General features: G+C 35.6%; 1 protein-coding gene across 2 annotated transcripts in view; it reads left to right on the top strand.

Moving 5' to 3' along the window:
• ESCO1 (establishment of sister chromatid cohesion N-acetyltransferase 1) overlaps window positions 1-26,267 on the top strand; it is a 67,145-nt gene that overhangs the window by 13,665 nt on the left and 27,213 nt on the right. For both annotated transcript variants that reach the window (XR_009534517.1, XM_060118823.1), the window contains exons 2-8: window positions 6,622-6,724; window positions 9,336-9,433; window positions 9,675-11,803; window positions 15,908-16,025; window positions 17,611-17,671; window positions 18,596-18,710; window positions 21,907-22,038. Coding sequence is in view for 1 of the 2 variants with exons in the window: in XM_060118823.1 (XP_059974806.1) it covers window positions 10,259-11,803; window positions 15,908-16,025; window positions 17,611-17,671; window positions 18,596-18,710; window positions 21,907-22,038 (1,971 nt within the window). In the remaining variant the exon portion in view is untranslated. The remainder of the gene's footprint in view (window positions 1-6,621; window positions 6,725-9,335; window positions 9,434-9,674; window positions 11,804-15,907; window positions 16,026-17,610; window positions 17,672-18,595; window positions 18,711-21,906; window positions 22,039-26,267) is intronic.

The raw sequence follows: 26,267 nt of genomic DNA, 5'->3' as shown, positions 1-26,267 counted from the left end.
GGATACAGAAATTGTAGTTGGATGGTCTGTTAATATCAAGCATAAAGTTCTCAAAATAGATTATAAACACAGGTCCCTCTGGTTAGGACCCCCTCCCCTTGTGTATCTGGAGAAACTGAGTGAAAATTAAAAATAAGTAGAAGCTTTGGGTTACTACTTAATTCTGTCTTTGGAAGCTACCCCATATGGGGCAGCTGGTTCACAGAGACTTTGCTTCTCAAGAATGAGAGATGGGATTAGAAGGATGGAAACAGCTGCTGCTTAAGGTCAGTGTTTTTCTTGTCTCCATGAAATTTGGAGCAATATACAGAATTGACAGTGTGCTATAGAGCAGTTAAAGAAACGGCTGATTTGCTGTTGTGCCTAGAAATTAAAGGTAGCCTAGTTTGCTTTTCTCTTTTTTAAAAAATGGTTTTAACAAGAAAAAAAGGACTCAGGTTACTAATGTGAGGAATGAAAGAGGGGATATTACTAACAACCTCACAGAAATAAAAGATGATTATAAGGGAATACTATGAACAGTTGAATACACTAACAATTTTGATAACCTAGATAAAATGAAAAAATTCCTAGAAAGAGATTGAGTCAAGAAGAAATAGAAAATCCGAATAGACCTATAACAAATAAAGAGATTGAATTAGTAACCAAAAAATCATCCAAAAAGAAAAACTCAGTCCCAGATGGCCTTACCAGTGAATTCTATCAAGTGTTTAAAGAATTAACACCAGGCATTCCTAAACTCTTCCCAAAAATGCAAGAGGAGGGAATACTTCTTAGCTAATTCTATGAGGCCACTGTAAAACCCTGATACCAAAATTAGACAGACATCACAAGAAAAGAAACTATGGTTCAATATTTTTTATAAATACACACATAAAAATTCCTCAACTCAGTACACGCAAACTGAATCCAGCAACATACAAAAAGGATTATACATCCTGACGAAATGGGATTTATCCTAGCAGTGCAAAGTTGGTTCAACATATGAAAATTAACAAGGTGATATACCATGTTAATAGAATAAAGCGGGAAAAAATCACATAATCACCTCAATAGATGCAGAAAAAGCATTTAACAAAATTTAACATCTTTCATGATAAAAACATTCAACAAAGTTGCAGTAGAAGAGCATCTATGAAAAGCCTGTATCTAACATTATACTTACCGGTGAAGGACTGAAGGCTTTCCTCCTAAGATCAGCAATAAGACAAGGATATCTGCTTTTGCCACTTTTATTCAGCATTGTACTGGAGGTTCCAGCCAGGACAATTTGGCAAGGAAAAGAAATAAAGGCATCCAGATTGGAAAGGAATAAGTAAAACTATATCTGTTTGCAGATGACGTGGTTTTATATGGAGAAAATCCTAAGGAATCCAAAAAGAAAAACCTGTTAGAGCTAATAAATGAATTCAACAAGGTTATAAGATACAAGAACAACATACAGAAAGCAATTGTATTTCTCTCTACTAGTGATGAACCATCCAAAAAGGAAATTAAGAAAACAATTCCTTTTATAGTAGAATAAAAAATAATAAAGTACTTAAGAATAAATGTAACCAAAAGAAGTGCAAGGCTTGTACACTGAAAATTACAAAACATTGTTTAAAATTATTAAAGATGACCTAAATAAGTGGAAAGATATCTATGTTCAAGAATTGGAAGACGTATTATTAAGATGGCAGTATTCCTCAAATTGATCCTCAGATTCAGTGCAATTCTTTATCAAAATCCTAGCTGACTTTTTGGGCAGAAATTGACAAACTGATCTTAAAATTAATATCAAAAAGCCAAAACAATCTTGAAAAAGAAAAATAAAGTTGAAGGAGTCACATTTCCTCATTTAAAAACTTAACTGAAAAAAGAGCCAATGGGAGTTCCCTGTGGCCTAATGGTTAGGGTTCCAGGCTTTCACAACACTGCATGGCCCAGGTTCAATTCCTGGTCAGGGAACTGAGATCCCACAAGCCACGTGGCGTGGCAAAAAAGGGAGAGAGAGCGCTAAGAATATACAGGGGAAAGGACAGTCTCTTCAGTAAACGGTTTTGGGAAAACTGGGCAGCCACATGTAAAAGAATGAAACTGGAACACTATCATACACCATACACAAAAATTAACTCAAAATAGATTAAAGACTTGAGCATAAGATCTGAAACCATAAAACTCTTAGAAGAAAACATAGGCAGTTAGCTCCTTGACATAAGTCTTGGTGATGATTTTTTGAATCTGACACCAAAAGCAAAAACAACAAAAGCAAAAATAAACAAGTGGGACTGCATCAAACTAAACAGCTTCTGCACAGCAAAGGAAACCAACAAAATGAAAAGGCAACCTACTGAATGGGAGAAAATATTTGCACATCACATATCTGAAAATACATGATGAATTCATATAACTCAATAAATAGCAAAAAAAAAAAAAAAAAAAACCAGTTCAAATAAAAAATGGGCAGAAGATCTGAATGGAATTCTTCCAAGGAAGACATACAGAGAGTCAACAGGAACATGAAAAGATGCTCAGAATCACTAATCATTAGGGAGATGCAAATCAAAATCACAATGCTATATCACCTCATACCTGTTAGAAAGGCTGATATCAAAAAGACAAGAAATAAAAAGTGTTGGCAAGGATGTGGAGAAAAGGGCACCCTGTGTACTGTTAGTGGAAATGGAAATTGGTGCAGCCACTATGGAAAACAGTATGGAGGTTCCTTAAAAAATTCAAAATAGGGCCTCCCTGGTGGCGCAGTGGTTAAGAGTCCGCCTGCCGATGCAGGGGATACGGGTTCGTGCCCCGGTCTGGGAGGATCCCATATGCCGCGGAGCGGCTGGGCCCATGAGCCATGGCCGCTGGGCCTGCGCATCCGGAGCCTGTGCTCCGCAACGGGAGAGGCCACAACAGTGAGAGGCCCGCATACCGCAAAAAAAAAAAAAAAATTCAAAATAGAACTACCATATGATCCAGCAATTCCACTTCTGGGTATTTACCTGAAGAAAATGAAAAACACTACCTCAAAAAGATATATATACCCCCATGTTCATTGCAGTGTTATTTGCAATAGCCAAGTTATGGAAACAATCTAAGTGTTCATCCATGGATGAACTTTTGTACATCAAAGGATTCTTATCAAAAATGTGAAAAGACAGCCAATAGAACTGGAGAAAAATATTTGTGGTTCATACATCTGATGAGAGTCTAATATCCAGGAAGAAAACTGTTTCAACTCAATGATAAAAGGAAAAATGACCAAATTTTTAAAATGAGGAAAAGATTCAAATAGACATTTCTCCAGAGAAGAAATACAGATGGCCAATAAGCACATGAAAAGATGCTCAACATAATTACTCATTAGGAAAATACAAATTAAAACTTCAATGAGATACTACTTTACACCTAAAAGGATAACTAAAATTTTAAAAATTAATAATAAATGCTAACAGGGATGTAGAGAAATTGGAACCCACACACATAGCTGGTGGGAATGTAAAATGTTGCAGCTGATTTGGAAAACAGTCCCTCAGAAGTTAAACATAGAGTTTCCATATGGCCCAATGGTTATATTCTTAGGTATATACCCAGGAAACTTGAAAACATGTTCACATAAAAACCCCTTCAGAGGGCTTTCCTGGTGGCGCAGTGGTTGAGAGTCCGCCTGCCGATGCAGGGGACACGGGTTCGTTCCCTGATCCGGGAATATCCCACATGCTGTGGAGCGGCTGGGCCCGTGAGCCATGGCTGCTGAGCCTGCGCGTCCGGAGCCTGTGCTCCTCAACGGGAGGGGCCACAACAGTGAGAGGCCCGCGTACCACAAAAAAAAAAAAAAAAAGGGCCTCCCTGGTGGCGCAGTGGTTAAGAGTCCGCCTGCCGATGCAGGGGATACGGGTTCGTGCCCCGGTCTGGGAGGATCCCATATGCCGCGGAGCGGCTGGGCCCGTGAGCCATGGCCGCTGGGCCTGCGCATCCGGAGCCTGTGCTCCGCAACGGGAGAGGCCACAACAGTGAGAGGCCCGCATACTGCCAAAAAAAAAAAAAAACCACACAAAAAACTCCTTCAGGATTATTCATAGCATTATTCATGATAGCCAAAAAGTAGAAACAGCCCATTTAACAATCCATCAACTGATGGATAGGCAAACAAAATGTGATTATTTATACAATGGAATAGTATTTAGCCATAAAGCACAAGATATTACTGAAACATGCTGCAACCCTGCTTGGACCTTGAAAACATTATGTTAAGTGAAAGAAGCCTACCACAAAAGGCCACATGTATTTATGATTTCATTTATATGAAACATCCAGAATAGCCAAATCCATAAAGACAGAAAGTGGATTTGTAATTGCCAGGGACTGGAAGGGGGGTGAGAAATAGAGAATGACTGCTAATGGGTTTGGGGTGACGAAAATATTCTGGAACTACTGGCAATTGTTGTACAACTCTGAATATACTAAAACATACTAAATTGTACACTATAAATAGGTGAATTTTATAGTCCTATCTCAAATTACATCTCAATTATAAAATTTTTTTTTTTCTGACCACACAACATAGCTTGTGAGATCTTAGTTCCTCATCTAGGGATTGAACCCAGGCCCTCAGCAGTGAGAGCACAGAGTCTTAACTACTGGACTGCCACGGAATTCCCGATTATAAAATGATTTAAAAAAAAATCACTTTAGGGCTTCCCTGGTGGCGCAGTGGTTGAGAGTCCGCCTGCCGATGCAGGGGACATGGGTTCGTGCCCCGGTCCGGGAAGATCCCACATGCCGCGGAGCGGCTGGGCCCATGAGCGATGGCCGCTGAGCCTGCGCGTCCGGAGCCTGTGCTCCGCAACGGGAGAGGCCACAACAGTGAGAGGCCCGTGTACCGCAAAAAATAAAAAATAAAAAAATCACTTTAAACTTAAAAATATATTGGGTGATGTAATCTAAATATTTTAATGATTAAAATTTGAGTATGTTTTATTATAATGTACTGTTGGGGAATTGGATGTACTCTTAAATTCTCAGGTACTTTCTAACATATCTTGTAAATTATCTTTCTGTATAAATGTTTTTGTGGGTTTTCTGAAGTGATCATTTTATGTTTTTATTTTTTTATTTTTGGCTCTGTTGGGTCATCGTTGCTACATGCAGGCTTTCTCTAGTTGCGGCGAGCAGGGGCTGCTCTTCGTTGCGGAGCACAGGCTCTAGGTGCACAGGCTTCAGTAGTTGTGGCACGTGGGCTCAGTAGTTGTGACTCGTGGGCTCCAGAGCGCAGGCTTAGTAGTTGTGGTGCACGGGCTTAGTTGCTCCCTGGCATGTGGGATCTTCCTAGACCAGGGATAGAACCCGTGTCTCCTGCATTGGCAGGCGGATTCTTAACCACTGTGCCACCCGGGAAGTCCCATGTTAAGTTTGATTATTGTTTTTTGGCCCCAATATTGATTTTATTAGAATTCTATTAATAAGTTGGCTCTGGGTTGTGGAGGGATCTTGTCAGTTTGTTAACAGGTTAGAGAACACATTTCAGTCCTTGATTGCAAGATTTTATTTAATAGAAAGGGATGTTACTAAGTTGTATAATGCTAGGTTGATAATGATTTAACACGTAGGGCAAACTAAAGTGAAGTGATCTTAGCATACCTGAACAGGTGAGTGACAAGTACTGTAGATTTGTGTATCAGTTAACCTTTTTATTATGGTAGGTCCCAACTGCCAAATGTTAAAATGTTTAGAAATTGCAAGGAAAAGAAGTAAAGTAAGGTAATTCATTTTTAAAATTAAAATTCCTGGCACTAAAGTAATAAAGGAAATTAAATGAATTTTCTGTTTTTTCAAGTTATTGTACCTCTGAAGCTTTATCTTGGGTAAATATGGAGCTTCCCAGAAAATTTAACTGCAGTATGTATTAATCAGTTATTGCTGAATGAGAAACTGCCCTACAGCTCAGTGGTTTAAAACAGCAGTTATTTTTGCTTATATATCTGTAGAGCTGCTGTGGGTTAGGTGACTTAGGCTTAGCTGTGGGTGTGTGGGTGGGCTTTAATTCTCCCTGTGGGTTGGGCTTGGCACCTCATTTGGGGTTTGGCCAAGTCTTACTGTTTGTGTTTCTTCTGGGGCCTAGGCTGAAGGGGCAGCATCTATCTGCTGAAACTCTTCTCATGGTGATGACAGAGGTAACAAGAGGGCAAGACCAACTGCACAAAGATATTTCAAACCTCTGTTTGCATACTTTCTGCTAACACCCCATTGGGCAAATCATCAGAGACAAGGCTATGAGGGCAGGAGAGTATGCTCTGTCCACCATGAGGCCAAAGTAAGACATATGGTCAAGCTAAGCATCTGATGGGAAGGAAAATAATATACTCCTTACATGGAGGTGGAGTTTGGGATAGAAGGTAGTGGATATTTTTGAAGAAAAACCAAATCTATTATATGGTATAAAAAATGAGATGGTGACCATATTGAGTTGCATGATTTTTGTATGTCAAGTGAAAAATCGTCACTAGGCCATTGTTTAGTCTAGCTTAGTCTAAGTTGTTTTAATACTTAATAGACAGTTAATAGACAATACTGTTTTTGTATTCTCATGTTTTTTAATAGATTGTTTTACTTTAGCTATAGAATTCTTTTTTTTTAAAGATTAACAGCCAAATACACAGGAAGTTATTAGAAGCATCATTCATTAGAAGCATCATCCATCAACCTGAAGAAAAAAGTTATATGTGATTTTCATTTCAGGAAGGTAAGTGGCCTATACTATTACAATTCAGTGCCTTCAAAGATAATTGGTCAGTGTGCCAAATATACTTAATATATTCAGAGAAATGTAACTTTTTTTAACAAGATTATATGTTTACATAATAAAATGGGGTAGTTAGTGAAAAGTAAGTTTTTTTTTGTCACACTTGGTCCCGTAGTTCTCTTTCCCAGAAGTCTTCACTATTACTAGTTTCTTGTGTATCCTTCCATACCTGTTGTGTGCATAAACAAGCATATGTTTCTATATCTTTCCTTCCTCCCACTGTCTCCCTATTTTTCTTTTTACACAAAGGGAAGTATACCCTGTTATGCACCTTGCATTATTTGGTTTAACAGTGTTGCTCAGTTGTAGGTCCATATCAGTTACTTACAGTTCTATTTTTTAGACAGATTTATTAAAGCATAATTTATGTATAATAAACTGTACCCTTTTAAAGTGTACAATTTGGTGGATTTTGACAGATTTACACACTCTTGGAACCACCATCATAATCAAGATAGAGATCATTTCCATTACCTCCAAAAGTCTATCTCTCCCTCCACTCCTGACCCCAGGCAGTGACTCATCTGCTTTCTGTTACTGTAGATAAGTTTGCCTTTTCTAGAATTTCCAAAAAGTAGAATCATAGTTTGTATAGTCTTTGTGTCTAGCCTTTTTCATTCAGCATCATGTGAAGTTCATTCATGTGGTTCCAGTAGTTTGTTCCCTTTGATTGCGGAGTGTTCTGTTATATTGACATACCACTTTTTTGTTTATCCATTCACCCGACTTTTGGGTTGTTTTCAGATTTTGGTTATTGTACACAAAGCTGCTTTTAAGATTTTTGGACAAGTTTTTATGTGGAATGAACAGGATTCCTTCCTAAAAAATCTTTGTTTACCTCAGAGTCTCAAAGATTTTGCCTTTTTTTTTCGTTTATAGTTTTACATTATGTCTGTGATCAGTCTCAACTTATTTTTGTGTGTTGCGTGAAGTGTTGATTTTTTTTTTTTTCTACTTGGATATCCAGTAGTTCCAACACTGTTTTTTTCAGACTTTTCTTTCAACTAACCATAAATGTATGGGTCTATTTCTGGATTTTCTTCCATTGATCTCTGTGTCCCTTTGTCTTGATTACTGTAGCTTTTTAGTAAGTCTTGAAATCAGATAGTGTATTTCGAATTTTTTTTAAAGGGCTTTGACTATTGTATGTGTTTTTTTTTGTTTTTGGTTTTTTTGCTTTTTCACATAAGTTTTAAAATTAGCTTGTCAGTTTCTGTATAAAAAGCCTGTGGGAATTTTGCCTGGAATTGAGTTGAATCTCTTATATATTTGTTTCGTGAATGAATTAACTTATTTTTAGTTTTTGTCTGTGCATTGTTTTTTTCTTCCAAGCTACTTCCTCCCTGTTTTTTTAAGGTTCTCCTCTTGTACGTGGTGATTCTGGTTTTGCTTATGGTTACAAGTGAGGCACTAAAAACTGATTGGAAACTGTGTTTGGATGGTGGGTAGTCTCCTGCTGGTAGGGTGTGAGTGAGGGAGTGTGTGTATGTCTGTGATTAATGACTGTGGGCCCTATCAGTATTTTTTAGGTCTTTTCTCTAGTTTTGTCAAATTCATTAGAAAATGATCTTTTAGTTTCCTTCCTAGAAGGCATAGGCTAGGCTGCTGTCCTCTGGGAGTCTCTGAGTAGGCAAAGAGGGTTTGGGGTGGAAGGACTGGGTTTCAGTAATAGTATGTGTACTGCTACTTATTCCCTCTGTTGTCAGTATGATACTTCCTCCCTCAGCTGTGACTGTTGAGCCCACAGACCAAAGACCTTTTGTTTTACTCCTTCCAAAAATTTATACCAGTCTTTAGGGAGTGATGCAGGGGTAGTCTTCTGGGTGGTAGTAATTGGAATGGCTATGTGGCAGTCTTTCCCCTTTTGTGAGTCCCATTTTCCTCCCCATATCCCATCTCCTGGTACTGCCAATTTCTGCTTCTTGAGGGATTCTGTGGTTTACGTAGAGCTGCTTCTCACTTGGCTTTCCTCAATTTCTAGTTTAGGATCAGTTTTTTTTGAGTCTGGAGGTTAGTTATTTGTCCTTCTTTGTAGCTTCTGTACATTTAATTTTTATCATCTACACTTTTGTTCTTCATCCTTTGGGTTTATGGTTTTGTCTTGCTTCGTTTTAATCTGTTGCTTTTTTTTTTAGTGGGTATTACATGAGAGTAGAGGTAAATGTGTGTGTTTAAATCTGCCTTTTTTACTGTGTCACTGTTTTTCTATGAATATAGTTATTTGTACTGTTTTTCCTCAAAATAGGATTTTACTAGCTTAACCATTATATGTCTATCTTATGAATTGTTTTTTGTATTTTAAAACATAAAATGGATTTCATCAATGAAATAGAAATGTTGTATTTCATTGGATGCATGTACCATAGTTTACTTCAGGTTAGAAATACTAAAATTAAGTGCTATATGTGTAAACTGAGCTCTGAAGACTAATGGTAGGATAGGATAAAATTATGGAGTATAGATTAACATGTTGGTTAATAGATTTGATGAGATGTCAATGAATGATTACATCTTTGTACCTTTTAAACATTTTAAAATATTTTACTTTTAGGTGCTGTGTAATGTGTTGAAATTATAAGGAATGATTTTGTCAAATTTTTATGAGTTATGGTGGCTGAAAGATCAATTCTTTCTTGTGGGAAAGGAAATGTAAGTAACCTCAAGGAATAGATTAATTTTCAACTATTCTATGCTTACATAAGACAGGTTTTCCATTATTTAAAAGACTGTACTTGGGATACTTTTTTCTGTTAGCCTTAAGTATACAGACTAAATAATTCAAAAAGAGAAGTTAGAGTTTATGTAAGTCATGGTTATTTCTGTATAGTATCAGCATTGCTAAATTTCTTGAATTGTACAAAATTTAATTTTTATTTTTTTATTTTTCCAGAAATGGCAGCACAAAAGGAAATCTATATTAATAGACTATTTTATTAAACGGAAGTGGTTAGATAAGAACTTTAAACGAACAGACTCAACAAACAAGGAAAGAAACGTGTTAACTGTAAGACATGTTTCCAGTGAATCAAAGTCCAATAACTGTAGACTTCAGAAGAAAAAAGTTTTCAAAAACTTTGTCAAAACAGACAGGTCAGTGATAAATAACTCCTCCAGTAATAGGGCTAGGCCTGAAAACTGATATTAATTGAATAAAATTAACAAAATAGGTCAAACTTGAATAAAAATTTTTTCATAAAAAGTTCTGAAAATATCAGATTAGATTTAAATTTTCCTCAAATTTCTATTGCCTCGTCCAAAGTAAAGCAAATATCTTTCAGCCTTCATGCCAGCTTTTCTCATGCCGTAAGGATGACAGAAATCTTAGCAAACTAGTATTTTTGTTGAAAATGTTTATCAGTATCAGTTGATTTTTAAGACCTGCTGCTCAGTAATAATACTAGACATTCAACATTTACAACTACCAGGACACAAAAATCTCAAAAACTACTCAGAAAAGGAGGACCTTACTCAGGAATGATGTCCATTCAGGAGAAATCAAAAGAAAATTCCTCCAGTGTTATTAAAAAGAGTGAAGATAAGAATCTAGAAACACAAATTCAAGGTTCTCAAAAGAATCTAGTAAAAAAATCAGGTTCAAAGGAAGCTATGAAATCACTGGTTAAATCTTCCAATGAAAATAAAGTCAATCAGCCTGAATTAGGAACATGCATGAGCACAAGGTCAGCATCCAGTGATAAAAAAGCTAGTAAACCTATTAATGAAAATATGGTGACTGTAAAGGGACATTCACAACAAGAATCTACAAAGCAGAAGAAATTATCTCAGAAAAAGTCAGTGCACAAAACCCCTAAATCAGATGAACAGCTTAATCGGAGATCACAAAGACTACAACAGTTAACAGAGGTTTCAACAAGGTCTCTGCGTAATAGAGACATTCAGGGTCAAGTTCAAGCAGTTAAACAGAGTTTGCCACCAACAAAAAAAGAGCACCGTAGCAATACTAAGAGTAAATCTAATAAAAAAACAAATCAGAAACATGTGAAAAGAAAAGTACTGGAAATAAAGTCTGATTCTAAAGAGGATGAAAATTCTGTAACTAATGAAGTAATAAATTCCCCAAAAGGAAAAAAACGCAAAGTAGAGCATCAGACAGCTTATACTTGTAGTTCTCAGTGCATAAAAGGATCTGAAAAGTGTCTTCAGAAGAATACTAGAAAAGAGGAAACAAAATCTGTGCCTGTAACTTCTTCTGAGATAAAAAGATCAAAAATGGCTACTTCATTGGTCTCTAAAAAGAATGAGATGAAGAAGTCAGTTCATACACAAGTGAATGCTAGTGCAAAATCCCAAAAAAGTCCACAGCCATCAGTGCCTGAACAAAGTATAGATAATGAGCTGGAGCAAGCAGGAAAGAGCAAACGAGGGAGCATTCTCCAGCTCTGTGAAGAAATTGCTGGTGAAATTGAGTCAGATACTGTAGAGGTAAAAAAGGAATCTTCACAAATGGAAAATGTAAAGGAAGAGAAGCCTACAGAAATAAAATTGGAAGAGACTGATACTGAAAGACAAATACTTCATCAGAAGGAAACAAGTCAGGATGTTCAGTGTAATCGTTTCTTCCCCAGTAGAAAAACAAAGCCTGTGAAATGTATTCTAAATGGAATAAACAATTCAACTAAAAAGAACTCCAACTGGACTAAAATTAAGCTCTCAAAATTTAACTCTGTGCAGCAGAATAAATTAGACTCTCAATTTTCCCCTAAATTGTGCTTATTACGACCCAGTTTTTCACTGCCTGCATTAGAAATGCATCATCCAGTGACTCAAAGTACATTTTTAGGGTCAAAACCACATGATGATAAAAATAAAGCTTGCCAGCAGGAAGAAATGAAAGAAATTAATTCTGAAGAAGTTAAACTTAATGATATTACAGTTGACATTAATAAAACCCCCAAAAAGCCGCCTGAAAATTGTTGTTTGGGTAATCAGATAAAACCACCTCCTCATCAGCCATTGGATAACCAGAAGAAAGATTCTTTTGAATCAACACCAGATAAGGTAATCTATTTTCATCATGTACATAGAGGTGTCTGAGTACTTTCTGATAATATTTAAGTGTTTACAACATATTTTAACTTAAGAATTAAGTTGTAAAATGTTAAGGAATTCTATTTTATTAACCCAATCTTGTAGTGAGTGATAGAACTTACTGACACCTTTAGATGTCTCATATTTACATGAATGGTTGTCATTGTTTCCTTATTTTCACCCTTCATTTTTATTTTATGTGAAGCATAAACCTGTTGAAGTCTAGCTTTTTCTTTTTCCTTTAACACACTGATTTGTTTCCTTTTTCTATTAATTGTAACCACAGAAACTATGTTTCATAGTGAGTGACTAAAATGTAGAACTTGAAGTTGGGCCCAATTCTGACCAAGTTGTTAAAATTAATTTCAGCTGGCACAACTCAACTTTCCCCACCAGATAAAATTAAAAAATTAAACATTTTTAATAGTAGAGATGCCTTTTGGTTTGACTTGTATAAAATGTCTGAAAGATGTAAATAATTCAGTCCTCAGGCTAAGAATAAAATTGTAGTGGCCAAGGATTTTTAAAATGGAAAAGTAAATTGAAAAACAGAATCTAAATAGCTGGAGGAAACTTGAATGATTATCTGAGAAGTAGTTTTGAAACCTTATAAAAACAGCTGAGCCCATTTCTTTCCAAATTAAGTCATAGGTAAAATACCAATATATAAAAGCAATAGGCAGAAATTTTATATGTGTCAAACTTTAGCGCTGTATAATACTGGTTTTTAGAACTCCACCAATTTGTTTTAGTTATTTAATTTTATAATGAGAAAGCTGAGAGCAATAGAGGAATGTGGGTTAGGTCACATGTTTAGTTGTGCAAATAGATTTGAATTCAGGTGTTCTGATTCTCAGCCCATCATTCTTTCTACAGTGAGATAACTCTGAATATTAGAAGATCATTTGAGAAAAAAATCGTGGGTAGAGAAGAAAGTCAAGTCACCTTAAAGTTTTAGGAGTGATTTAAAGTTCTCTTTTGAGGCATTTGGGTCTAGAAGCAAATTTGAGTAAGGAGTTAGGGCTTGTGTCAGAAGTCCCGAAAATAGATTATTGTCTACTCTCGTGGACTAAAATTGAAAGAACTTAAAGGGAACAGATACAATGTGGTACTCTTAGATTTTATTTTCTGTGCAAACGTGAATGAAAGCATCAATTAGAAGACAATTTTTCAAATAGTGATAGTAATTTAAGTAGTGAGTGGTAGAATGAATAATAAGTGTGGCCTCTTGCAGACAGAGTGGCTTTCTCTTCAGGGTGTGCCTTTCAAAAATTGACAGCTACACTCCAGGTGTAGTTGCAGAGTGTATCTTTTAACTCCTTGCTGCATAAATACCTGTGAAAACTCAAAAGGCAGATAGTTTATGGGGAATATATTGAGAAATAAGAAATCCATTCCTTTGGACTAACTACTAGAATAGAGATGTTTAGTTAGACTACATTATTTTGATCTTCTATAATGCTGCTTTTACTGAGATGTGCTTTGGATTTATGCAACACCTCTATCTTGAGGAATGTTATGAGAAACAGTCCTATGAAACTTGTGTTAAAATTTTTATTTACATACAAATTTACATGAGAAGTCTTGAGTTTCAAACGTTTAGAATACTACAGAGAGACCAACATTATACTTGTGTCTACCACCCAAATTTGACAAAAATTAACATTTTATTGACTTCAGGTCTTTTAAAATAAGAAAAGTGCATTACAGATATAAAGACCATACTTCCCTCTACTTTCCATTCACCTCTCTCCCCAGAGTTAAATATGCTTCTAAAGTTGGTATGGATATTTTATATTTTTATTTTTGATTTCACTGTGTATGTATATATATCTATTATAAAGAATACTTAGCATTATTTGTATTTTAAACGTTTATATAAATGCTAACATAGTTTGTGTGTGTATATTCTATATATACATATTTTTTGCAACTTGATGTGCAATGAGCACATTTGATATTTATTAATACATGGGTATTTTAATAGTTGTAAAGGAATATACCACAGTTTATTTATATTTTCCTCTGTTAAAGCACTTCACTGATACCAACAATGTGATTACTATCACAGAGTGGTCAGGAGATGTGGTGGTGACCACACCATTTCAAGACATATTTGATTTCCTGCTGCATCTGAGACACTGTGCTAATAAAGCTACAGAAGATGATGTTTCCTACCTTTAAGGAATTTACATTGTACTAGTCACTTAGAAATTTCTCTTCTTCCCATAAACGCTAAGATGTTTTAGTTCAGCCATCATAGTAGCTTTTGTTTAGTGAACACTGCCTCTTTGTTAGGCAGAGGAGAGCTTCATATAATTGTCACCACATTCTACAGCATGACTTCTGTTATTATCCATATATTACAGGTGAGGAGAGTGAAGCTTAGAGATTTAAGTGAGGCTTAGAGATCCATGTAAGTGATGGAGTCAGGCTTTGAACTGAGATTGGCTGGCTTCAGAATCTAGCTGGATTTATACTTGGGGAAATAGGAGAATGTAAAAAACAATCCTTAAATCATTTGAAAACTTCTGTGGCTGCTTGTAATTTTGCTCTTTTTATTATATGGTGTCAATCTCAGTACTGAAAAATGATGATGGTTGATAAGGCTGAGCATATGATAGCCCTTCTCTGAATTTTTTGGGCTGAATTTAAATTATTTGGATTTTATGAATTTTAAAGCTCAATTATTTTATGATTTGTTTTTTAAACTAGTAATTTACTAACTTCCTAATGGAGATTAAGTAGTAACATGTAATTAATTGTTCTTACTGTTTTTAATTTTTCTGCTTTTTTTTTTTTTCTTTCTTTCTTTTTTTTTTTGTGCTGTACGCGGGCCTCTCACTGTTGTGGCCTCTCCCATTGCGGAGCACAGGCTCCTGATGCGCAGGCTCAGTGGCCATGGCTCACTGGCCCAGCCGCTCTGCGGCACGTGGGATCTTCCCGGACCGGGGCACGAACCCGTGTCCCCTGCATCGACAGGCGGACTCTCAACCACTGTGCCACCAGGGAAGCCCACTTTTTCTGCTTTTTAATGACAAAAATAATGTTCATTTTTCAAAAATGTAACGTTCAAAAATAATGTTACACGTTCTTTGTAGCAATCACAATACAGATAGATACACACACCTACATAGACATAGAAAGTTAATTGTTCACCTCCTCATTTCCATTTCTTTGAGACAGCTAATGTTGATAGAGTTTGTAGTATTTTCCTTCGGTAGTTATTTAGTATCTGCTTTGACAGAGTTCTGATTTAGGGGCTCTTGGGAATACAAAGATAAATAAAATAATAATAGTCTTTGCTCTTATGAGTTATAGGAGATTAATAAAAAACAACTAATTCAAAATAGGAAGTGATAAGGGCATGAAAGACAGAGATGAAGTAGATGGAAAATTTGGGGAAAGGGGATGGGAAAACTTTGAGGAGACTTCATGGGAGGGGTTAATATTTAAGTAATGACTTGAGTTTATACAGGGGGTAAGGTGTTCTAGATTAGCGCTATCCAGTAGAAATATAATGTGAGCCACATAAATCGTTTAAAAATTTCTGGTAGCCACATTAAAAAAAAAGAAATTGGTAAAATTAATAGATTTTATTTAACTTGTCATATAAAAATACTATTATTTCAGTGTGTCATGAATTTTAAAAACTGAGGTGTTTTACTTTTTTGTACTAACACCTCAAAATCTGGTGTGTGATTTACATTTGTAATAAATCAGTCATACTAACCACATTTTAAGTGCTCAGTAGTGAGATGTTACAGTGGCTATTAATGGACAGTGAGGTTTAGGTAGATGAAACTCAGAAAAAGTATAGAGCCAGGCAAACATGGAATATATCTGTTGGAGAGGTAAATTTTTTGATCTAGTGTGAAGAGGAATAATAGAAGTTGATGCTGAGAAGGGTAGCTTGTAGGGAGATCATAAAGAGACTTTTAAGGCATATCTGTGTGAATTACTCCATATATTAAATTTTCTTAGTATAGTGCTAAAATTCACTGAAAATATTGGGGTGAGACCCAAAGGTTGATATAAAAGCAAATATTAACGTTTTGAATTATATGTGCTTAGAATTGCAGCCTATGTTTGGAATCTAAGCTTGAAAACAAACCAGTGGAAAATACCACTACTACTGTTTCATCTCTGCTCAGTCAAGCAAAAATTGATACAGGGGAGAGTAAATTTCCAGGTAATACTTCGAAAATATTGTTTGGATCTCACAGTGGTCAGACATACTTTTGTCAGCATAACAGTAGACTATATCCACTACCAAATAAGCCTGTTAAATCCTTCTTTTAACCATTATGTTTTTCTGATGTGTGATTATCACCATTCTTTGAAGGGGGAGAATTGCTTCTGTTGATTGGCTTGTTTACAGTACTTAAGATGATTCTTTGATTCCCTACCAAAAATTCTTTTGTTTTTCAATCTTTTGTTTGTGGACTTACTTTCTGGAGAAGTGTTACTTAATGAATTGCTTAAATTAGTGGTAGCATTATTTCTCAAGTATAAATGACTGTGCTTTACCACTTCAGGTTCTTATCTTTAACCCTTAATTACTCAGTTTTCCATCTTAGTAATTCTATCTTTGAATTAAGAATTTAATCAGTTGCTGCAGTTTGTCCACTTATACCATAAAAAAACTTTATCTTTGTAACCTTATGAAAAATTTCGGGGGAATTCCCTGGCAGTCCAGTGGTTAGGACTCGGCACTTTCATTGCTGGGATCCAGGTTCAGCCCCTGGTCCGGGAACTAAGATCCCGCAAGCTGTGTGGCGTGGCCAAAAAAAAAAAAAAAAAAATTAGGCAAGTATTATTTGAACTCTTGAATGGGGATTAGTGCACCTATATCAGATGAAGCACCAGGAGAAACAGAAAAGAAATTCCTAATTTCTGTTGTTTCTCTCTGGTAAAGGAAAGATACACTTGGAGCAAAATATTGAGTTCAGATAATTGCTTCCATTGCATGTCATTTAACCTTTTCTCTTAGTGGGGGAAGGGGAAGTATACTATGAACACAAGAAATGCATTTATTCATTAGAAAATAAATTGATTATTGCATTATTTGATTAGCAATGTGATTAAAACTCCAGAGACTACAGGGTTTTTTTTGTTTGGGTTTGGTTTTTTATAAATTTATTTATTTATATTTTATTTTTGACTGCATTGAGTCTTCATTGCTGTGCGCGGACTTTCTCTACTTGGAATGAGTGGGGTCTGCTTTTCTTTGCGGTGCTCGGGCTTCTCATTGCAGTGGCTTCTCTTGTTGCAGAGCACGGGCTCTAGGCTCACGGGCTTCAGTAGTTGTGGCTCACGGGCTCTAGAATGCAGGCTTAGTAGTTGTGGCGCACATGCTTAGTTGCTCCGTGGCATGTGGGGTCTTCCTGGACCAGAGATCGAACCTGTGTCCCCTGCGTTGGCAGACGGATTCTTAACCACTGTGCCACCAGGGAAGTCCTACAGGTTTTTTTAAACATGTTTTCATTTATTTCCATTTAGAGATTGTATAATTATGCAAGCATTTAAACAGTTTCCTTTATTGTTCGGTGCTAGTAATTATTGGTGAAACTAGAGACAGACTTGATCTACCATTAGATCTCTTCGCAGCTCTGAAGAGTAATTTCTAGGAAGGGGCTCTAATTTTATCAAATGGTGTTTATTAAAAATAAAGCATTTAGTGCACTGAGGTTTTGTCTTTATTATAATTTTTAACCATTAGATGGAGAGCTAGTACAAAGGCTTAGTACATAACCCATCTTTTGATTAAATCACAGGTTCAGCTCCCAAACAGCACAATATACTCACTAACCAAGCATCTAAGACCAGTGATAACAGGTAAGGTGTTAGTTTAATATAAGTATAAGTATGAGAACTTAAGGATTTTATACCTGTAAGTTTTGAGTTTGGGGTTTTTTTCCCCTGAAAGGTTGTGCTAGTAACCCTCGGTTTTTCACATAGAGGTGATACAAGTTCTCTTTTCATTTTAGTTTTTCCTATGTCTGTACATACTATTTCGTAGCTTTTATTTTTTTACTTAATGTATTATGGGCATCTTTTCTACATTCCTTCCTCATTCTTTTAAATTCTGCAGTAGATTTCATTGTGTGAATATTCCATTGTTTAACAGTTCTTTACTTTATAGAAACTTTGGTTGTTTCTAGTTTATTCCTATCAGAAAAAAAATTCCTGCAATAAACACATATATCTTTGTCCACTTATGTGACTGTATCTAGGATAAATTCATAGCTATAGGACTTAACCTGCATTGCCAAATTTCCCTGCAAATTGGTTGTGTCTTATACTCCCAGCAACAGTGTTTGAGAATGCTCCTTTTTCCCCAAAACCCCCATGATATGAGTATTAGCAACATGTAAAAGTGTTTTCAGTAGCTTAAAAGCTTTTTGTTGTCTTTAATTTCAAAATTAAATTAGTATGATTTTTTAGCTTTACTCATTACTGAAAACAGTATTTAGGACAAACTGTAGTGACTCAAATGGCTAAAACTATGAAATGTAAAACTTACTTATACTATAGTTAGTGCTGCAGTTTTTTGTTTATTTGATGCAAGTTAGTTGTTTCTTTGGGTTTCATTCCCTGTTTTGGTTTTTAAAATGTTATTTTTCCCCCCTTGGAATTGATATTTGTCAGTGTTGTATAGAAAATACGTTTTTTTTTTTTCCTACCAGTGATTTGAAGTGATATGGATCTATAACATTTAATAGTTTTTGTTTGTTTGTTTGGTTGGTTGTTTTTTTAAAGGGAGATACCACCAAATCATTCTTGGCCTAAGTGTAATTCCCATTTGGAGATAACAATTCCAAAAGAATTGAAACTAAAAGAAGCAGAGAAAGCTGATGAAAAACAGTTGATCATAGTAAGTATACAACTTGACCTTTTTGGTGAAATGTTATAAACATCTTATTTATGCACATTGTCAAGGAATAAATTCATTTTTTTCCTAAAGAGGTTTTTTGTCGCCATAAGTCTTAATTATGGAAATATTCTTGATATTACGACAGCCACCCCCCCCAGTGATTCCATCCTGTAACAAATAATAAAAATTCAAATTTCCATACTGCTAGTTTTATTTACAACAGATTGACACTTTATTTCACATTTGTTATTTCTTAAATGTGTCATTTGATCACTACCTTTTTTTAGTAGTTTAAATATTAAAATAACATGGAGCTTAATAAATAACATGATTTTAAATATCTGTATTTTAGTGTATGTTATAATTTTAAAACTATATTTTACAGGAAGATAAACCAATAGTTAACTTGAATTTGAAAATAAGTAAAATTTGGTGGCAAGGTGGAAAAGAAGGAGATATTTTGATTGATTAAAAATCTAATTTGAGGGCTTCCCTGGTGGCGCAGTGGTTGAGAGTCCGCCTGCTGATGCAGGGGACACGGGTTCATGCCCCGGTCCGGGAAGATCCCACATGCCACAGAACGTCTGGGCCTGTGAGCCATGGCCGCTGAGGCTGTGCATCCGGAGCCTGTGCTCCGCAGTGGGAGACACCACAGCAGTGAGAGGCCTGTGTACCGCAAAAAAAAAAAAAAAAAATCTAATTTGAGTGAGCACAGTATAAAAAAATGAAGAACCCAAAATAATAGGAACATTTAATGTAGTTCCAGTTAACATAATTAATAGGATTTTTTGGTACTAGATGATTGATTATAACTTTAGTATGGGAGAATAACTTTGTAAGAATTGTCTAGAAATTTTTGAGAAAGATTAGTGAGGGAAATAGTTGTTTCATCGAATTTAATAATGTTTTGTCAAATCAGTATGATAGTGAAACAGGATTAGACAGGTAGAATCTAGAGCTGCACTGTCCAATATGGTAGCCACATGTGACTGTTGAGCACTTGAAATGTTGTTTGTCACAACCGAGGTATGCTCTATGTGTAAACATATATATTGCCTTTCAAAGATTAGTACAAAAAAGCATGTAAAGTATCTCACTAATTTTTAAAAATATTTAATACATGTTGAAATTATAACATTTGGGATATGTTTTATTAAATAAAATATATTATTAAAATTAATTTTACCTGTTTGCTTTTGCAGTCTTTAATGTGGCTACTAGTAAATTTAAAATTACCTTTGTGGATCACATTTCTATTGGATAGTGCTGGTCAAGAGTTGATGGTAATGATGATGATGTTAATGATCATAATAACAGCTAATATTTTTGAATGCATTGTTCCATCTCCTCCACTTAATTAAGTTAAGCCTTATAAAAAAGTATGAGATAGGTACTACTATTATTTTCCATTTACCAGTGAGGAGACTAAGGTAGCTGCTTACTCATTACTGTGAAAACTGCCTTCTTGAAGAGATATTTGTATACCTGTGTTTGTTATTCACAGTAGCCAAAAGGTGGAAGCAACTAAAGTGTCCATCAGTGGGTGAATGGCTGAACAAAATGTGTTGTGTATGTATACAGTGGAATATTATTCAGCCTTTAAAAAGGAAGGTAATTCTGACATGTTATAATATGGTTGAACCTTGAGGACATTATCTAAGTGAAATAAGTCAGTCACAAAAAGACAAATACTGTATGATTCTACTTATATAAGGTACCTAGAATAGTCAAATTCATAGAGATAGAAAGTAGAATGGTGGTTTCCAGGAGCTGGGGGGGCGGTGTTGGGGAGCTGTTGTTTAATGGGTATAGAGTTTCAGTTTTTTGTTTTGTTTTTGTTTTTTTGGCTGCTCCTTGTGGCATGTGGGATCTTAGTTCCCTGACCAGGGATGGAACCTGTGCCCCTGCAGTGGAAGTGTGGAGCCCTAACCACTGGACTGCCAGGGAAGTCCCTAGAGTTTCAGTTTTGCAAAATAAAAATAATTCTGTAGATTGGTTGCACAACAATGTGAGTGTACTAAATACTACTGAACTGTACACTTAAAAATGGTTAAGATGGTAAATACTATGTTTTATATCTTAACCACAATTTAAAAAAATTTTTTTAACTCCCTGAAATTTCAGGTAACATTTTGTCAGTAGTTTGAATCTTTTAGAATGAACTTCCCTTTAGTTTTTTATACAATCTTTTATTTACCATTTGATTTCTCTCTGCTCTGTGACCCTAGCTGTAAGGCACTGGCATACAGTTATCTGAGATCCTTTTTTTTCCTGTAATTAGTTGAAATTATACAGTTTTAGAGAAGGGAAAATAAAGGGATTATGCTTTTTTTAGTTAATATATTATTCTTAAAGTTAGATCATATTGCTGTAATTTTTCTTGTTAAATAAGGACAAGAATAGAAAACCTTTTGTAAACAATTACTATTCTACAGCACAAGTATGAATTACTGGAGTACAGGTGATTATAATCAGTCTTTCATACTTGTTTGATATAAAGAAAATAGAAAATGTTTAATTTTACCTTTTCTCGAGTTTCTGGTGACATAAATACTCTTTTTAATATAACTAGAGCAAAACCAAAGATGTCTCTGAAACATTATTTCTTCTAACTTTAGCAGTATAATTATTCACAGATACAAAATACATACTAGTTCTTATTTATAAAGTATTTGCTGTTTGGGGCTTTAGAACTAAGATTGTAGTGTTAAAGATACTTCTCAGTTCCTTTCAGTTGTTATTAAATGCTGTGGAGTGAGTGATTACTAAAATGGAAAACAGTTCTTAATAAAATTACATACAGATTTCAAAGATTAACATCTTAGGGTTTTTTTTGTTTGTTTTTTTGTTTTTGTTTTTTTTGTGGTACGCGGGCCTCTCACTGTTGTGGCCGCTCCCGTCGTGGAGCACAGGCTCTGGACGCGCAGGCTCAGCAGCCATGGCTCACGGGCCTAGCCGCTCCGTGGCATGTGGGATCTTCCCGGACCGGGGCACGAACCCGTGTCCCCTGCATCGGCAGGCGGACTCTCAACCACTGCGCCACCAGGGAAGCCCCAACATCTTAGCTTTTATAATCAACATTGAATGTTATTTTAAACACTTCTCACTCTATGTTCATGTTATAGCTTTAGAGGCTGATGTTCTGGAATTATTCTTTTGGGGGGGAAAAAACCTTCTGTTTGTTTTTTATAAATAGGATGCAGGACAAAAAAGATTTGGAGCAGTTTCCTGTAATGTTTGTGGCATGCTTTACACAGCTTCAAATCCAGAAGATGAAACACAGCATCTGCTCTTCCACAACCAGTTTATAAGTGCTGTAAAATATGTGGTAAGTGGAATTCATGCCTTCTAAAATGCAGAATCAGATAAGTAGAGATGAATTGCCAAATTTAAGTCATTGAAAAATTTTTGTCTTTAGGAAATGGTAATATATACAAAGCCCTTGTAGTATATATACAGGCTTATTTTAAAACAGAGCCAAACATAAAACCCAGCAAATTTATTCTGGCTGGTGTATGTTGTGGGATTTTTGAATTTAAGTTATATTTTTAAAGTGTTATTGAACCTCTTCTAACAAGTAATGCTGTTCAACTTGAGTATTTAAAAAATTTTCCTTTGATTTTAACAATTATTAACTATTGATAAGCCTGCTTAATATTCAGTATAGCTTGACACACTTTTTATTTGAGGGATTGATAGTGCTGTATATTATACCAAATAGACTGGGGATTTCCTTAACTTCTCTTTGCTAACATGAGAGCTTTTCTTAATAAAATTAAAGAGAGAAATTCTTGATGGTTAAAACCTCAGAATTTGTAGTATACTTAAAAAAAATCCCACAAAGTAAATAAGTTTTAGTATGTATTTTTTGATGTATGTGCATTTGAGGCATAATGGGTATTACTTAATACTTGTTTTTGGAAGTAGCAAAATTTTAAATAATTTTGAACCATTTCAGATATCTTGTGAACATAGTAATTTAATGTAATTGCTGTTTACCCATATCTGAAATGGAATTTATTTTTATTTTATACATGTTACCTTCAGTACTGTACACTCACATTAATAAGACCTCCAGGATATCTGAACTGAGATCACCAATTCATTTCATATAGGCACCAGATGTTGGATTATTTAAAGATCTTTATTGGCTTCAGTTAAATTTGTATCCTTACCTTTGGTTGAAGGATTTATATTCATGGTTTTATTTATCCAGTTACTTCTTCCCAAGATAAGTGGGGTTTTCTTTTTTTGGTTCCCTTCTGTGATGATCCTTTATATTCCTTATTTCATCTGCTTTTCCACACATACACCCTCCTACTGCTTAACTAAATAAAATATAAGGTGTGTGGACATAGAATATCTATAGCTAGATATTGTCACTTGAAATTTGTACTTTTCCAATTTGACTGGATTAATATCCTTACAACTTGAAAAGAAAAATAGCTCTATCAGGCAGCTAAATTATAGAATACTTCTTTGGCAAAAATATTTGTTTATTTTACATATGTGAATCTGGTAGAAGTTAAAATGTGTTCTGCTCAAGTTACATTATCTGATTCTCGCAACCAGTTTCCTCAAATTATGAAAAGATGTGGTTTAAAAGACTTAATTCTTTATTTTAAAGGAAGTTCTTAATTTCTGACACAATCTGTAAAGAAATCAACCAGGAATTAATGTACTCTGCTCTTCCACAATACCAAAGGAAATTAGTTTATGGAACAAGGTGGAGTCATCACCTTCTCAACAAATTCTGGCTCTTGCAAAGCTGTAAAGCAGTAGAGCAACTTAGGGAAGACTGATTCCTGCCCCAGACCCCACCCCCACCCTCCTTGATGGGACAGAGCTATGGGTTATTTTATTTATTTTTGAAATAAGCTCAAGAGAAGGAATCGAGTTTAGCAGTTGGCCATCCTTCACTAACATCAAAGTTAATGTTCTTATCTTTTGCTGTTTTCAAATGTGTAGGTATACATAGATTTTAAGGTAGAAACTCCTCCAGAACATTGTAGCATTCTTTTCTAGTGTATGGAGAGAGGATAAAAACATACCTATGTTAAAGATATTCTGCTGTGATCACAACCCTGGATTTTGGGTTGTGACATGAATCATTTATTGGGCACCTAATATTGTGCTTTTGCATTAAGTATTCTTAAGTGTTTGATGAAACATCTAAGCTTTTTAAATGCCAGTTCATCTGTTGTGTATGATTCTTGGAGAGAAGCATATAGAAAAGAAGTCATTTCGTGCTCTGGCTTTTATTTATTTCAAATGGGCAGTGTTCAGCGATTGGAAATCAAGTTTTCTTCCACTTAGAATAAATTAGAATGAGTTATGCTTTTTATATTTTAATCAAACATTCTTTAGAAAATAAGTAGTTTTTCCTTAGGGTAAAAAGTTTCCCTTAGACATGGTAATAATCTATGACAGGTTAAAATGGCTGAAGTCGGGCCTCCCTGGTGGCACAAGTGGTTGAGAGTCCGCCTGCCGATGCAGGGGATACGGGTTCGTGCCCCGGTCTGGGAGGATCCCATATGCCGCGGAGCGGCTGGGCCCGTGAGCCATGGCCGCTGAGCCTGCGCGTCCGGAGCCTGTGCTCCGCAACGGGAGAGGCCACAACAGTGAGAGGCCCGCATACCGCAAAAAAAAAAAAAAAAAAAAAAAAGGCTGAAGTCTTCTTTTCAAAAGATTTAAATAACATATAAATTATATAGCCATAGTATCAATAGAAATTGATGCCACAGAGGCTACTTTTGGTTGACTAAAATATTTTCTTTTTCTTTTCCTTATCCTCTTTGGTTTGGGGTAGGGGAGAGAGTGATGGTGCTCTCTTTCTCTATTCCTTCATTGTACTCCATCTGCCTCATTGACACCATTTGAGGAAATGTATTTTATCTGACTTACTAGAAACTATTTAGGAAGGAGCCCCTTAAGGCCTCAGGGGGAGCCTGGATTCTGGTTTAGACCTAGGTTCATTTCAGTTTCCCTTCATGAACTAAGATACTGTTTTCCTAAAGGTGTGAAGAGAAAGCAGGAAAAACTCCCCCAAGAGCATTGAGCCACGTTGCTAGGCAAGGAACCTGTCCAGAACTCATCTGTATTTTGAGCTTTTAGTAATGCAGAAGAGGAATAATGTGTGGGTTCTTTGCAGAAAATCTCCTAACTTAATCTTTCTTACCTCTGTCTTTCCCTTATCTCCTTTGAATTGATTAACATTTGACTGAATGCTTTGTGGAGGACCTTACTCTCAAGGGTATTTGATATACCCTTGCCTTCAAATTTAGGAACAAAGCCTGAAAGAAATGAAAAGTTAACAATAGAAGATTTAAGTAACTATTAAAGCAATAAATCAATATTAACTATTTAAATTAAATTATAAAGCGAAAGAGAGGCATGGACATATATACAGTACCAAATGTAAGGTAGATAGACAGTGGGAAGCAGCTGCATAGCACAGGGAGATCAGCTCGTGCTGTGTGACCACCTGGAAGGGTGGGATAGGAAGGGTGGGAGGGAGGGAGACGCAAGAGGGAAGGGATGTGGGAACAGATGTATATGTATGACTGATTCACTTTGTTATAAAGCAGAAACTAATAAAAAAATTAAATTATAAATTAGCTTTGCAGTTTAGAAGTGATAATTACTTTGGTAGAGCAGTGATCAGAAGAGGGGTTTGTTTTCATGTCTTGATGACAAGAAAAACTTCGAAGAAGGATTTGACAGATCCCTGATTAGATGTACAGCTGCACTATCCAGTATGGTAGCACTAAACCACAGAAAGAAAAATGCTGTTCCTCAGTTACAGTAACCAGTGCTCAGTAGTCACATGTTGCTAGAGGCTACGTGTTAGTGTAGATGTAGAATATTTGTATTGTCACAGTGAGTTCAGTTAGGCAGTGCTGCTACAGAAAGCTGAGTCAGGGAAGCCATGATCCAGTAACCTTTAATTTCTTTTATGTGAAACTTGAATACATGTGAATTTACTTCTGCATACTTTTTCTATATTCCTTTTGAAGATAATTAGGACAAAGAGGAAACTGGGTGTGGAGCAGGAATAGGGATTTTTAAGTCTTGGGATTGGGAAAGGAATCCGAAGCAAAGTAGCATTGGCTCTTAGAACTGTACTCCGACATTGTTAGGGAATAGGGAGCCCAGGTATATTTGTAGGAGGAATTCAGAGAGCCGACTCAGAATTTGGTCTGAGTTTCATTGAGTTTCCCTGCTTAAAGGTTGAAAGTTGAAAGTTAAGAAGTAGTTTCTTTAGAAACAGGTAGGAATTTGTTACATAAAAATTACCAAATGTCTTATTTCAAGCATCCAAGTGTTTTTTCTCTTTTCCCTGACACACATTTTTAGTTTGTCTAACTTATTATATCTTAAAGACTTAAAATAATGTGGTGTATAAATGTAGAATGGGAGCAGTCAGAAAGTAATTTTCCTTTGGGATGTGAAGGCCATATATTGGAGAAAGAATACCTTTAGAATGAATGTTACATGCAACAAAATTTTACATTTTTTAAAATAAATAAATAAATAAATAAATAAATTTATTTATTT

This window comes from Mesoplodon densirostris, chromosome 15, assembly GCF_025265405.1.
Source record: "Mesoplodon densirostris isolate mMesDen1 chromosome 15, mMesDen1 primary haplotype, whole genome shotgun sequence".
NCBI classification, from domain to species: Eukaryota; Metazoa; Chordata; class Mammalia; order Artiodactyla; family Ziphiidae; genus Mesoplodon; species Mesoplodon densirostris.
Note: the sequence above shows the minus strand (reverse complement) of the source record. Positions and strands in the feature narration are given on the sequence as shown.